This window comes from Rhamphochromis sp. 'chilingali' (genome assembly GCF_963969265.1).
Source record: "Rhamphochromis sp. 'chilingali' genome assembly, chromosome: 17".
In the NCBI taxonomy this organism is placed as follows: Eukaryota; Metazoa; Chordata; class Actinopteri; order Cichliformes; family Cichlidae; genus Rhamphochromis; species Rhamphochromis sp. 'chilingali'.
The window spans coordinates 8,028,855-8,043,031 of record NC_137944.1 but is presented as its reverse complement, the minus strand read 5'-3'; the positions used below and the strand labels follow the sequence as shown (position 1 = coordinate 8,043,031).

Genomic DNA, 14,177 nt, shown 5'->3' with positions numbered 1-14,177 from the left:
CCTCATACTGTGGTTAAAGATAACTATACTGCATTCAAAGAAGGCAAGAAGTAGCACTAGCAGGTCTTACATTCCCACTACTTGTGTTACACCAGTGCTACAGTACCATAACGCCATATCTTCAGTACAGTCAACTTTTATACGACATCGCTCACCCTCTGATGAATTCACCACTGCATCTGATGTCAATCAGTCGTGTTGTTCCTATTAGTTGCTTGACTTGAAATTAACTGGCAGATCATTTCCTTTAGTTTCACAAACAACTATTTCTGTACTTCATAACTGTAAATGTCTTCCTGAATTGACATCTAAGCAACTTTTCACTATTTTTTCAAAGCTCGTTACTCCATGTCTTTCCCTCTGGTCTGTTTTAATAAAGAGTTTAAAAGCCCCCCAAAATTAATGCTGGAGCTACACACATTAAATTTGGTAATGTACCTTATTACATTTAGCATAGCGATTAGAAGTTAGTTATGTGCACAGAGAAATGCTTATACCAGCGCAGCAACACTGTTTTTCCCCGCCTGTGCCGCACAATTAACATTGTAGGGTTAATAGCACTGCACAAAGCTAAACGTGAAATGCCTCAGCCCCCTGACTCCAAATGCCAGTTTGGAGTCAAGGTCGTTTTATGGTAAAGACTCTGCTTTGACTACACAGATGTAGCACAATAAATATGCGATTTGACTTCACATTTGGGGTTTGTATGCTTTTCCCTATATTCCCTGTTTTTCTTTGCCTTTTTCTATCAGTTTTTCTTTTTCTTCTTTCTTTTAAACATGTTCCTTTACGTGTCTTAATTTTGATATCATTTGCTTTTGTCACTTCATGCTCTTAGATGAATAATGAAAAGTTATGTTATGTTTTTAAAACTAATTTTTAAAAATTAAAAAAAAAAACTTGACAAAGCATTCCTTGTTTTCATTGCTAGTATTTGCTGCCGTTGACTTGAAGTCCTTTGGAGATCGATCACACTCAATCTAAGCCTCCATTTAGTAAGTGACACACAGTGACCTCTGGTCACATTAGTGTTCACTTCAGGAGACACGGGGACACTTCAACATTGATCAGGGTGTTTTAATCTCAGTAAGATTAAGAGCCCTCCAGTTAATTACAGAACAAACAGCTAGAGGCAGCTGCTTTAGATCCTGAACATGATTAAGGCAAATACTAGTGGGTTAGCACACTTCATGAAATCAAAAAGCCAGTGCTTTTTATGTTTTCAGCTACAACAGATGTAATTAACCATTATTATAGTCGCATATGTATAACAGTCATCCAATAAGTGCAACATATAGGCAAGATAACACTAAAGCAATAGCTAGAGGCTATAGGTTTTTTCTCCCCCTTTTAAATAAATGTAATTAAATCTGGTATGTGTGTAAACTTCTCTTTCCAAAACCAATTAAAAACCACACACAGGCTTGATAGCATAAATACTTTTTAATATTCTTAAAGATTATTTGTATGAGTATTAAAAAAAAAGTCTGAGTAGTTAGCAGGGCTGCCACTGCTGCAAGTGGGTCTTCAGCTTGAACCTGTTCTGTGCAAGTCTTTTCAGGGTCTCTTCACATGAAATACGTGCTAGCTTATGATGAGATAAAACAAATAAGGAGCCAGATTGAGCTCAGTTAGGCATATTAAAATAAATAAATAAATAAATAAAACAAGTGCAGTAAAATCCCCCTACCAACATTTTTCAAGGGGAACTCAAAGACAGTCAGAAAATGATCCACGACGCTCTGATCTCTGGTCAAGAAATAGTCCCACTTATACATCCCAGGATATTTCATTTTTTGGAAAAAAAAAAATGTAACGCAAGGTCTTACAGTATGCTAAGCTAAACTAACTGGTTAAGTTAAGCTAGTCTAATGGTCTGTCAGCCCCCAAAAGCAAGTCTTGAACTTGAACTTCAAGCCAGTTTAAAATGCCTTAGGTGTTTATATAAACTAGCTTTGATTTAACTGGTCATTTGGACATAAAGACCGCATATTTTGACTCACCAATAAAGTCTAGTTTAAAAAAAAAAAAGGTTAAAACTTTTGGTGAGTCTATATTCTGAATGCCATATCGCTTTCTAGTAGTCTATGCGTTTGACAGATTTGACAATAACGCTAACAAACACACAACAAGACTTACTTTGATTCAAATATATTTAAGCCCAGTCTACCTGTTTGTCTGTTTGAAATGTTTGAAAGGAAAAACAAATACAACAAACAACTCTTATTCAAAAACTAATTCAGTGTAACCTTGAAACAGAGCACAGCGGGTTCAGTAGGACCCCATACCTCACAGTAAGAAGTTAACTGGAAAAAAAGGTTTTCACAGCCTTTTAGCACGTTCTAATTTTGCTGGTCTGCTCACCATCGATCTAGCGCTGAAATTGACTCGTCTGCCAGTGATAGATGACTGCATCCTCCCTTGTATGCATTCCTAATCAAATAAGTTGCTTTTAACTTTATTAACTTGGACAAGCTCACTTCAGATAAGCCTGTCCCTTTAAGCCACTGCAGAGTGGAAATCAGCCTCTGGAGGTGATGAGAGTTGACTCTGGGAGCCTGAGATGTGAGCTTTAGGTCGCTGTGCCATTGTCTGACGCTTGGCCTGAGGCTCCAGTGAGAATCACTTCCTCTAATGGAAAACTATTGTCTGCCACTGAGGACATACAGCTGTGAGGAATAAGGATCAGCCTATCTGGACTTATGCACAAGACAGAATGAAGCTCTCCACCGGAGAGAAAGCTATTTTGGAATTGTAATATCCACTGAAGTCGTCTCTGATTAAGCAGTACATCTGCAATAGACTGTGCTCTTGTATATGAGGCCGGGTGGTGTTTTCCTGCATGCTTGTAATGCATACAAAGAAGCAGAAAAACAACATAAAAGAAAAAAAGTAGCTATCTTTCCTTCCAGCGCTGGCATATATGTTAACTTGGGTAATGGGACTAAACATCTAAAAGTGTCAAAACAATGCAACAATAAGGCACTTGGTGAATTATTTATTCATTGGAGCTGATTTGATAGAGGTTAATGAGCACAACAGGGTGAGAATAGACGTGTCTCTGCTAGAATTATGATGCCTTTTCCTTAGCATGTTGCATTATTTATTTACTCATCCTTAGCTATGCCTCAGGATCTAACGCAAGAGGTAGACACATCCATTCTGATAACAGTTTGAATTGGGAACCATGGAAGTGAGGTTCACAATCAGTTCAGAGCACTCTTGCTATATGTAAAATGTATACACAGCCGGTGAAGCTCTGAAGGAAATATCCCCCGACAGACTGTCCCTGAGGATATGGAACTCCATTTGCCTCACGGGTTTCCTTCCATCCCTTCGTTCTGAAGATGTGTGATACAGGCACGATCTTTCCCCTCCTTTTTGTGCATCTCAACAGGTCACCACTCCATCCCCTCCCCCACAGGATTCACCTCGGCCCAGACTGTGAAAATCTGGACGTCTGCAATTCGTCCGAAGGACAGAGTCCGTAGCTTGTTTCTTTCCCTTCATCAGAAATGGGTTTGAATCTGTGTGGGCCTGAATGTTTGGAAGGAAACGATTCATCAAGTCTATCAAGGAAATAAAGAAGAGAGAACAATATGACGATTAACAAAAACAAAAACAAAAAAAAAGGCAAAAACAATGCTTTGTTTGGACTGCACAACATTCATTGGCCTGCTGGCGAATCTAGGCAACCTAGTACTAGGGTTTGTTTTTTCACTAAATAGGCAGATTTTCAGAAGCCAGACCATGTTACATTTCAAATTAGGTTTTATACATTTTGGCATTACAGCTATAAATGGTTTTCCATTGGGATGTTCCAAAGAGGTGAAAAGCCTTCACAAAGGGGTGGACTTAATTATACCCCTTAAAACAACACTCGATGTTCTATAGACTAATTGTGCGGGTGAGCAATGGATAGGCATTGCAAAAAAACTGGGAGGTATCAGGGGCCGTTTGAGGTTCAATGTCTTGCTCAAGGACATCTCAACCTGTGGACTAGAGAAGCCGGCTGATTGGTGAACAACCTGCTCTACCTTCTGGCAGATAATCCGGTGGGACTTGAATCCCCTCTAGAAGATTGTGGAAGGGCATAACAGGGGAGCTGCAGAGGGTTGAGCTTTCTAGAGGCAATTGTTAGAATTTCACAATCTCTGGAAAAACAGCTTTACTTCTAAAGATCCATTATGACAACAACATTGCGCTGCCTCAAAGTCACATTAATATTTGATGTGCTATGATAACATTGTGTCCTCTGCAGAATATTTCATTTTAGGGGTTTTTCACTTGACATTCAAACAGGTTAGACCATCATGTGAGAATTCCTCTGACAGGCAAACATTTTCATCTGGGAGGATTAGTGTTGTTCGACTGTAACTAGCCCTCAGCCAACCCAGATAAAACATGATCCTATTGGATGGTTGAGATGGTTGTGATCTTTATACTTGGACTCTAATAGAGAAGCTTTGCATAACATCCCTTCATAGTTCCCTTTTAGCTTTAAGTACAACCTTCATTTGAACTAACTTTCTCCTGATTGGTTGCTCCTCGCTTAGAGGTTAAGGCAGCAGGTGAGTGGGACTTATTCTTTTAACCAGATTTGGTGCCAAAGATGACTCTATCTGAGATATCTGCTCTCACTGATCATCATACGTAGCAAAAAGGTTAAAAGCAGTTTGAAGCCTTAGCCTTATAGGATTACCAGGATGTGACCCAACCTAATCATTTGAATGTGTTTATACATCGTTTTAAAAATAAATTGGATTATATTTTATTTTTCTGTTTTTTTTAAGAATCTGTCTTGAATTTTGTTTAAAATAGTTTTGAGCATCAGCTGATTGGATCAATAAAATTAAAGCCTGAATTTCATGCGAACTCTTTTCTTTTTGGTAACACGTCGAGATTTTAAATAAATAAGAAAAAAATTAGCTTTGCCCTGTTTGAGATAGAGTGTGTTATTATGTTGTATCATTTTTAACATAAATCACATTACATGTCTGCACACTACTTGAAAGTCTTTGAAGTGTAACTGAAAATCATCATGCCTTTAAGTACTTTATATTTGTGATGTAGACCTGTAAATTAAGTTTACATGCTAAAACCCATAAACCTTATATAACTATGTACACTGCACTGTATCAACACATGATTTCACATCTATACTACTGTTACATTGTTGCCTGTTCTCTTTCCCCACCACCAGATCCAACTTTGAACATAGCACGACAAGTTTAGATGAACAATATCATCACTGACAGCATACGCATGATGCAGCAAACAACATACCTTCAGCACCATTGGAATAAATGGATGGACGCCCCTGTGCAGCCAGTACTTCGACCTAGAAGGAAATATATAAACCAGTGTGACTATTCAAGTTTACGTCATAAACCCAGGTAACAACAAATAGCATGAAAAGAAATGCCAAGACACATAATATTTTATGGTTCAATTATTGTAACAGAGGACATATTTTTATCAAAGTCTTATGATAAAGTTATTTCACTACACAGTTAGTTGAAATATTCCTGCTATTTATCATACTTTTTTACAGGTTTTTTTTTTTTCTTTTTTTGGTTACATACATCTAATTATTCCCAGCTTTGCAGCTGGATTACGCACTCAACAGAGACAGTAAAACATATTACACTGAAGTTTAGAGGGTTTATGAGCAGCTACATTAGGGGAGAGGTTAAACTGGGTCAGTTTGTTTACCTTGTGGAACGGAGGTCTTTTTAAACAGCTACTGCCATCCCTCTCTCTGCGGAGGTCAGCTGGGGGTCATTTAGAGTCTCTTTAATGGACGGGGCAGAAGCAGGCACTTTATATGACTGGGAAAGGGGTCACATGACCAGAGGAGAACAGAAAGAGCAAAACAAGAAGAGAGAGGGAAAGAGAGAGAGAACCCCCCCTCCCCCACCAACACCCTCCACCTCACCCCCTTAACCACACACCTGACCCCTGTGGGAGGTCAAGGAGTCTTTCTTTCTTTTTCAGTTTGACGTGGTCCTATGAGCCATTTCTGTAAGGGTAAACACCCAGAAAGTTAATGTGTGTTTACTGATGATGCTTGACGCGATCAGCGCTTGCTTCCCAGCGAATTATGTGAGCAAACAGAGCGGATAGATTTTCAAGAGCGCCGATGCCGTTATCGCTAAATCCCCTAAATCTCAGTCGGAGATATTTCCTACGAAAAGCAGCACACGGAGTTCGAATACAAATAGGAAACTGTTGTTATCCGATCACCAAGGTCATCTGCTAGGTCACAAACAGCTGTATCCACTATTCGTATGTATTTTTTGGGAAGTTCATCTTGCCTATGCCGATATTTGACTTTACGGTGATAATCACTGTGGCTTACTACATTAAAAGGCTTGTGTGTGGTTGTAAATATTGCAAGCGTGTTTTTTTGTTTTTTTTTTTAGTTTAAATTATAACGCTTTTTAATGAGTTCATAATTATTCTCTTTGACACAAGTATTTTCTTTCAAAATGTTTATTTAGCATCAACAAAGAGGGAAATATTAAAGGGCTTACATAAGCTTAAAATCAATATAGTGAACAAATCTCTAGATGGAAATGACTGCCAATTCACCAGCATGTGACCGAGCATCTTAAAACTCATTGTTATGCCTACACAGTCAGAGAAGTATATTGTTAAAAAGTCAAAAAAAAAAAAAAAATGACACCAAAATGACTTACTTAGATTGTCTAAAAAAAATTTTTTTTTAAAAATTCCACAAACATTAAAAAGCTCCTGGACTGTTTTGCAGCTCTGGTTGTGCAGTGTACATAGAGTATGCGCAGCTATTTATAGATGTACTTAAGTGGATGTTTGGGGGGCATAATCAATGAACACAACTACACAGGCTTTTCAGAATAAAACAGCTGACAATATCCACAGTTACACACCATGCTTTTATAAGCCCTTTAACGCTAAATAACTATTATTTTACAAAAAAAGAGGAGGAAACAGCAATACAATATGTATACAGGATGTTTTTTTGTCTTTTTTTCAGTTTGTAAATCATTTACAAGGGACACAATTTCACCGATTACCCCTCAGAGAAAATATCTACAGAACTGCACTTTCCTAGAACTAAGCTACTACATTTTTAAGAGATCAACCACGCAGTTGAAGGTCTAAAGAATAGAGGGTGATAAATTAAGTTGCACTGGCAGCTGTGTAGAAACATTGTATCGAACACCTTACAGTGGCTCGCTAATCATTACCAAGTTAAATAGCTTGATACAATGTCATTCTTCACAATCACATAGCTGAGAGAGAAACTTAATGTACTATGAAGCTTTTTTCTTAATCTTATTGTCCAGTCGATTTCTCCTAGGGGGAAAGGATAGATTACCTAAATTGCTTCACACTTTTTATCCAGTGGGAGTATCTTTTTAGAATCAGGGGGATTCCACGTTTTTGTCTCATTCAGTGTCTCGCTATGATCACCATTTGGTTTGGATTATTTTTTCGCGGTTTATGTTTTCAATTCTAAAAAGGTGGGAGCGTCCATAAAAAATCCATTACTTGGGGTTGTAACAGCCATGAGGACTCAGGTGCGGGTTGTATAAACAGTTCAATATCTTGAGTATGGCTGATCTCTGTACACTCCCTTGGTTGTTCGTGCTGACGGAGCCTTGCTGCGATTGTTTGCCCACTCTTCCTGACCTGATTAAGAAGAAAAGGAAAGAAACAGATGTGGAGTGATTACAGAGGCGTCGCACTTAAATCAATTTCAAGCTCTATGCAAATACTGTAAATATGCTCCCTTCCATGCAATTATTACAGCACAAAGTTAGCCGTGCTCTGGGTGTCTGGTATTGATGCCGCTGGTGAAAACAAAAAGCACTTTCATGCTGCGAGCACAAACAGCGACTCGCACCAAGAAGCTTGACTTTCACCTGGAAGTATTCATCACAGATAATTGAATGAGAGGATCAAATAGCTACTTGAAAAGAGCCCGTTTAGTGGCTCCTAGCAAAAAAGGTCACAATTACCATTAGCCCAAATCAGCCCAGTTCACCCGCTGGTACTGTCAATGTGAAAGTGCCAGTATCGATGGCACCCTTTGTCTGATCTTCAGCCAGCACTGAGACTTCCCTAGAGCTGGGCTCACAAAGGGATTTTTTTCCTTCTGTGTAAAGGCTCACTGTTGGCAGCACATAGCCAATACCCCTTAATTAAACCTGTCACCTCTCCACTGACAGTCACTTTGAAGAAACACACCAAGGTAACCTTGTGTTTTGAGAACATGGATGCACATCAACTCTGTTTATCTGTTTCCTTTGAACTGTCGTCCTCTTTTCAGTGTGCCGCAGCAACCCCCCCCCCCGGGTTTTCAGCTTCATACGATGCTAGGAAACACTCTAATGAGCAGGAGGTGCTTAGTTCTTCCACTTGTGTGGTCAGAAAAGTTGGGAAAGTTTTAAAAACTTTGACTTATTGCCAAAAACGAAAAGATATGAGTTTACGATGCATTTGCTTTGCCTAATTAAGAAGTCACAAACTCCCAGCAAAGTCTTATTCTGCTTTAAAACACAAAAATATGCAACATAAGGTGAATCTCTACAACACATATAAATTATACATTTCAGTAATTAAAAAGTTGATCATGTCTTTGCAGTCAGTCACTAAAAAACCTGTTTGACTGGCCTTGGTAAAGTGGACAGTGAATACTCTTTTAGAAGCTTTCAAGAGAAGCTAAATTAAAGCAGACACACCTTCGTATTAACACAGTGTTTTCATCTTTTCACCCAGACTGTGAGGAATTTACAGACTGACATTAAACCCAGGACAACCAGACTTGTGTATTTACAGGTACACACAAAGGCCGCACATACATAATCAAAGAAGGATGGACCTTCACAGTACAGTAGCATGTATTAGCCCTGCTATCACGGAAATGTACTTTGCAGGAGACGTGACCTTGGCCCATTTCTCACTATATCTTGTCAAAAGCTGACACAGGATTGCTGAACATTATCTGAGATTTGTCTGAACTTTGCTGCGGTCGGAGTTATTGGCGACTCTTTCCAGATGCGATAAACTGCCTGTAAAGCCGAGAGCAACATTTTCAAGTTGTGCTGAGGTGACTGCAGAGACAGATGTTACTGTGGCACAAACATCACACATGCTTAAGTTAATTAGAAATGTTGGTGAAACTTCAGTGACTGGGCAGATGGAAGTGCAGGGATCAAAGATAAATACTGTATGATCCCATCGAGGTCATGGAAGAATCTTTGTATAACGAATTTTGGCCTGCTAAGAAGCTGCTGGATCCACCCAAATCCCTTTTCCATAAGCCACGTTTTTTTTTATCCAGAATGTTTAAATGAATATATTTATTCCCCAATGCCTAAAGTATTGTGTTATTTTTGATTTTCTTGCATTTGTTTGCATCTCTACTTTATGCCAGCACACAACACAATCTAAACAAGCCATGTTGACTTTCTCAAAGACATTTCTTCCATGAAACACAATTTAATATGTAACAGGCTTTCATTTAATCTGCTTTCTTCATAATGCCAGCACAGTAGCAAGTAATCTGCCAGTGCAGCATCTGTCATTTCCCTCTTTTCAGAGCTGTAAAACATGTGTGTATAAACACAATCCGTTCCCAGGTCAGCTCCCTTCTTTGCACTGCAGTTAAAGTTACTGTTGTTGAACATTTAAGTACTCCAAATCCAGTGTTATCTCCTAAGCTAACAACTCGCCTGGCACTGTATGAAGTACAAACAGAAACCAAACACAGTTGCACAGTAACCCTGCTATCAGTAGCTGGTGTTTTATAGGTGTAGTTAAAGGTGGTGCGGACAGGTACAGTTTTTTTTAGTTTTCTCATTAGTTTTGTTTGCCTCAGATTGGGAACCTCACCGAGGTGTGTCCCGCCTCTTGCCCTCTGGTAGATGACTCTGATAAGGACAAGCGGAAGAGGACGGCTGAATAGTTTTGCAAGTTCACAAAATCTTTTCTGTTTTCCACAATATTCTCTTTCTTGGCTGCAGTTAATGAAAAAATATTTTACCACCTAGTTTTAGCTTTAAGCAGTTTTAGGTAGCTATAATAACCTTAGTGACATATGATTCATATAGCCATATACGCTCAAATGTGTTTGAGTGAGAGTGATAGAAGATCCTGTTCACTGGAGCAGATTTGTAGAAAACAATGAATTTAGTAAAAAGTGAGTCTTTATAATGCTTGTTGTTAAGGATCTCCCAATAACTGGGACTCTGTAATGCTATTATGAACTATTTTAACTGAAGACTTTCTGATTCTTATAGGTACAACATTTTTAAACTACAATCTAATGTTAAAAATGTTTAATAATTGTATCAATACCTGTTTTGTCTTTGCTGTATTTGCTATTGTTACAAAGTCTTTTGTCCTCTTTTCTCAATCTAAAAAAAACCAAAACAGATTTTTGAACTCACTGATAATGTTACCTGCATAAATAATACTTTTTCTAGGTTTCAAAATGTTATGAATATTTATTAATGCACTGTTACATATTAATTGATGCTTCTTAACATATGGTGCTAGCTAGTGTTTTATTATGACTTTAATTTGCATATATATGTGTGTGTGTGTTTGCAGAGCCGCATATGCTAAAGAGCATGCGGCTCTTTAGTCCTTATAGTGCGGCTCAGCGTGGTTTGGGAAAATTAAATTTTTTTAAAGTAATTAGCTGAAGTGTAATTTATTTATGTTAGTTCTTTTTTAACTTGTAGTTCTAAATTGGAAGATTATTGTGATATTGAAATATAAAAATACAATTATATTCTATTATTTTTTCATCGCTCAAAATAAGCGTCACACTCGCGGAAGCTGGTGTACCCGCCGAAACTTTCAACCCCAGGTAGGCCAATTATGGGTCTTCAGATCCACATAATGTCAGCAGCTCCACCGTGAACTATGTTAAAACAAACACCGCTCACGCCTCACAGATGACAGCTTACAGTCCTGCGTAAAGATGAAAGTGACTTCGTACAGCCCCGATTTGCAGACGCTGTGCGCAGAGGTTCGGGACCATAAGTCTTATTGTAAACATATCACGGCAGACCCGACGCTGTTTCCATGAACATGCTTTTCAGCATCTCTTTATTGACCACTTTTCACACACAGTTGCTGTATGCATACAGCCGGCTGTAGCTTTTCAGCTCAGAGCTCACACCAACACAACAGCATAGAGAGCACAGACGTTAAGGCGGCGAGGCGTGATTGCGGGTGCTGCTCAGGTGAGTCCGCCTCCCCAGAAGCGGCGCTGCAGACCACGCCCCGCCACACACATTAACCAGGTAAAATACATATTTAGGCAGAATTTTGCAAATATCTATTTTTCATCTTTTAGCAGCATAGTGCTTTTTTCCAATTATTTTTTAAAAGTCAGGTCAAGGCTCCAAAAGCCCAAAGACGATATAAATGTTTTTGTTTGCTACATGGATCATTTTAGTTCAGCTGGGTGTCTTTCTTTTTGTTATATTTCTTTAAGAGTTCAAAATGTGTCAGTTACATAAATAAAATGTAATTTTCTCATTAGCACTTCAAGGATTTCATAAGCAACACCTTAGTTGCATTAAGGTAAACACCACACAAAAGCATAAAGGTAAAAAACAATATATACAGTGTTATCTTCATTTTAGATGTCAAAAAGTATTTGCGGCTCCCAGTGTTTTTGTTTGCGTGGGAACCGGGTCCAAATGGCTCTTTGGGTTGAAAGGTTGCTGACCCCTGCACTAGGATGATGTTGGAGTAAATGTGCAGTCATATTCGTTGTGTTCCCACTAGTGCTGTCAGCGTTAATCTCGTTAAAATGACACTAACGCCATAACGCGGCAAATCTCCGTTAATGAGTTACCGCGTATTGCCTCGAGCGTGGAGCTGGACGGCGTTAACGAGCTAACTGTGCTAACGCACTAGTTCCCACCAATTGAGCATTGCGTGGCACATCTGACATACTGTTTTACTTTTGACCCTGATGCTTAACACCAGGGTCATGCTTCACATGAAAACCAAGATTGTTCCAATCGCCAGATCTGAATGAGGGTGGGGGAGGTTAAATTTGCCATGTTGCAACGAGCTTAGCTTCTGTCTGTATGTATAATATATATATATATATATATATATATATATATATATATATATACACACACACACACACACACACACACACACACACACACGCGCGCGCATTTTCTCTTCAGAAGTACAGGAATCACTCTTGGAGCATTTGTGGTTAGTTCTAGAGGCTAAAAATTTAAAATTTGTGTAATATTTCCTGTAAGACAAGAACATAAAATTAAAAATTACATTTAGTGCTGTTTGGTCCTTTGTCATTGCCTAATTCTCTAAATGAAGTCTGGAAGGTCTGATTTATTAGAATTCAATACACTTTACAATTCAAACTTTTCTCATCTTTAGGGCACAGGATTTTCGGGGTAGTGTGGCAACTGAGCTGAAGCCAGCAGGACAGAGTCAGCTAAAGAAAATTGACATTGTTCTGACAAATGAAACAAAAAATATTATGAAGAGAGTAAAAATACAAAAAAGAGGTCTGTAACTCACCGTATGAATCATATGATTCCCCACTGTGTCCGTATTCGTAGTAGTCATCTGAGCTGTAAAAACACAGAAAACAAAGGTGAACATCAGTATGAGGAAAACAATACAATTATCAGCACAGAAAGAGAGAGCAGCTTATTTTTCCCGCAAGTGTAGGACATCAAAGTCACGTTCATCGGAAGGCAATCATGTCTAATTCAAGCAGCGAGAGTAAAGGTTTTTGTTTTCTTTACATACGTGTACTCGGTTGGAAATGAAAGTATAAAACAAAAACAAAGAGCAAACAAGAGGCAGCTTTCAATCACTCAAAAGTTGGACCACATTTGCAGTTCTGCAAAGCAATTTTCTCCACAAGCTTCCAGTTTCATATCACTGCATATGGAGATCTATGAGAGGTGGCAACTTTAATGAAAAATAAAAAGATGGGGAGGCAAGTTGCATGGCGGTTTATTTCTTGTTTATTTATTTATTTATTTGCGGCTGCCAGTGAGATGCTGACAGAACAATCCTGCGTCAGTATCATTCAGTAACAGCGCTATCATTCAAGAGAGGCAATTCATCATAAGGCTGCCACTGAGCCGACACCAGCCATCACAGCTGGGTCCTCTCCGCCTGCCTGTCACTCAGTCTGTCAGCGACAGCAGCACCTCTCTGCTCTCCAGATTAGAGAGCTGAAAGCACCAGCCAAAGCACCAATACACCACATCAACACTGTCTGACTGGTGAGGGCAAAGAGGTGACAGTAATGACACACCAGAGTGGAAGTAACAAATTCTCATTTTACTCTTGTTACTGTACTGGGGAAGCTTTTTGTGGCATTAACTAAAAAAGCCACAGTCCAGGAGGTTGAATCAGTCCGATCCAATATCAAATTACACCAAAGTTGGCAGAATTTAAGAATGTCGGGTTCCTGAAATTTAGTCTACTTTCACTGTGCTGTATCTACTTAACAAAAGCATAAAGTTAAATATTAACTCAATGTGTCACGATGAGTTGTGTGGCTGTCGGTGGCTGGACCCACGTGCAGGACTCGGAGACAAAACATTAACTTAAACGACGGCTTTATTTGCTGGAGAGTCACCTTCGGACGATACATAAACAACAACTTAAACTAACTAGACAGGAGATGCTGAAGGTAGACGACCATGGATACACACACAACAAACGTGGAGGACGCAACAACTGGCAGGGAAAAACACAGGGCTTAAATACATACTGAGGTGATTAGGGAATGTGAAACAGGAGGAGAGCACAGCTGGGACTCATCAGACATGACAAGACAAGGGGAGGCAAAACTCAACACATTGACATAGTACACAGACTTTCAAAGTAAAACAGGAAACTGAACAGACGAGGACTAAACTAGGGGATACAGTGACAGAAATCAAACCCAAGAGAATCAAAACACATCATGAAAACAAAGATAACTAATACAAACAGAAAAACACTGAGTCCACAGACTCAGGACCATGACACAATGAATCTTTGAATAAAATGAAGACACAACCCTTTGTGTTGCTCTAATTAATAAGTTGTTCTTTCCTAAAATAACATAAAGCCATGTACAAGAAATTCAAACTAAATGATTTTTGTGATTATATAAAGCATCT

The 14,177-nt window shown here is 38.9% G+C and overlaps 1 protein-coding gene and 1 long non-coding RNA gene across 3 annotated transcripts in view; both read right to left on the bottom strand.

The window, feature by feature from the left end:
- Nucleotides 1-2,801: 2,801 nt before the first annotated feature.
- On the bottom strand, nucleotides 2,802-5,783 carry LOC308384876. Its single transcript, XR_013969416.1, has 3 exons — nucleotides 5,716-5,783; nucleotides 5,287-5,341; nucleotides 2,802-3,569 (listed from the first exon to the last, which is right to left on the bottom strand). It is a non-coding gene; the product is annotated as an uncharacterized lncRNA (long non-coding RNA).
- An 870-nt stretch (nucleotides 5,784-6,653) lies between these two features.
- khdrbs3 (KH domain containing, RNA binding, signal transduction associated 3) overlaps nucleotides 6,654-14,177 on the bottom strand; it is a 160,803-nt gene continuing 153,279 nt past the window's right edge. For both annotated transcript variants that reach the window (XM_080862699.1, XM_080862700.1), the window contains 2 exons: nucleotides 12,571-12,623; nucleotides 6,654-7,677 (listed from right to left, as the gene is read on the bottom strand). In XM_080862699.1, the coding sequence (XP_080718825.1) occupies nucleotides 7,586-7,677; nucleotides 12,571-12,623 (145 nt within the window). In that variant the 3' untranslated portion in view covers nucleotides 6,654-7,585. The remainder of the gene's footprint in view (nucleotides 7,678-12,570; nucleotides 12,624-14,177) is intronic.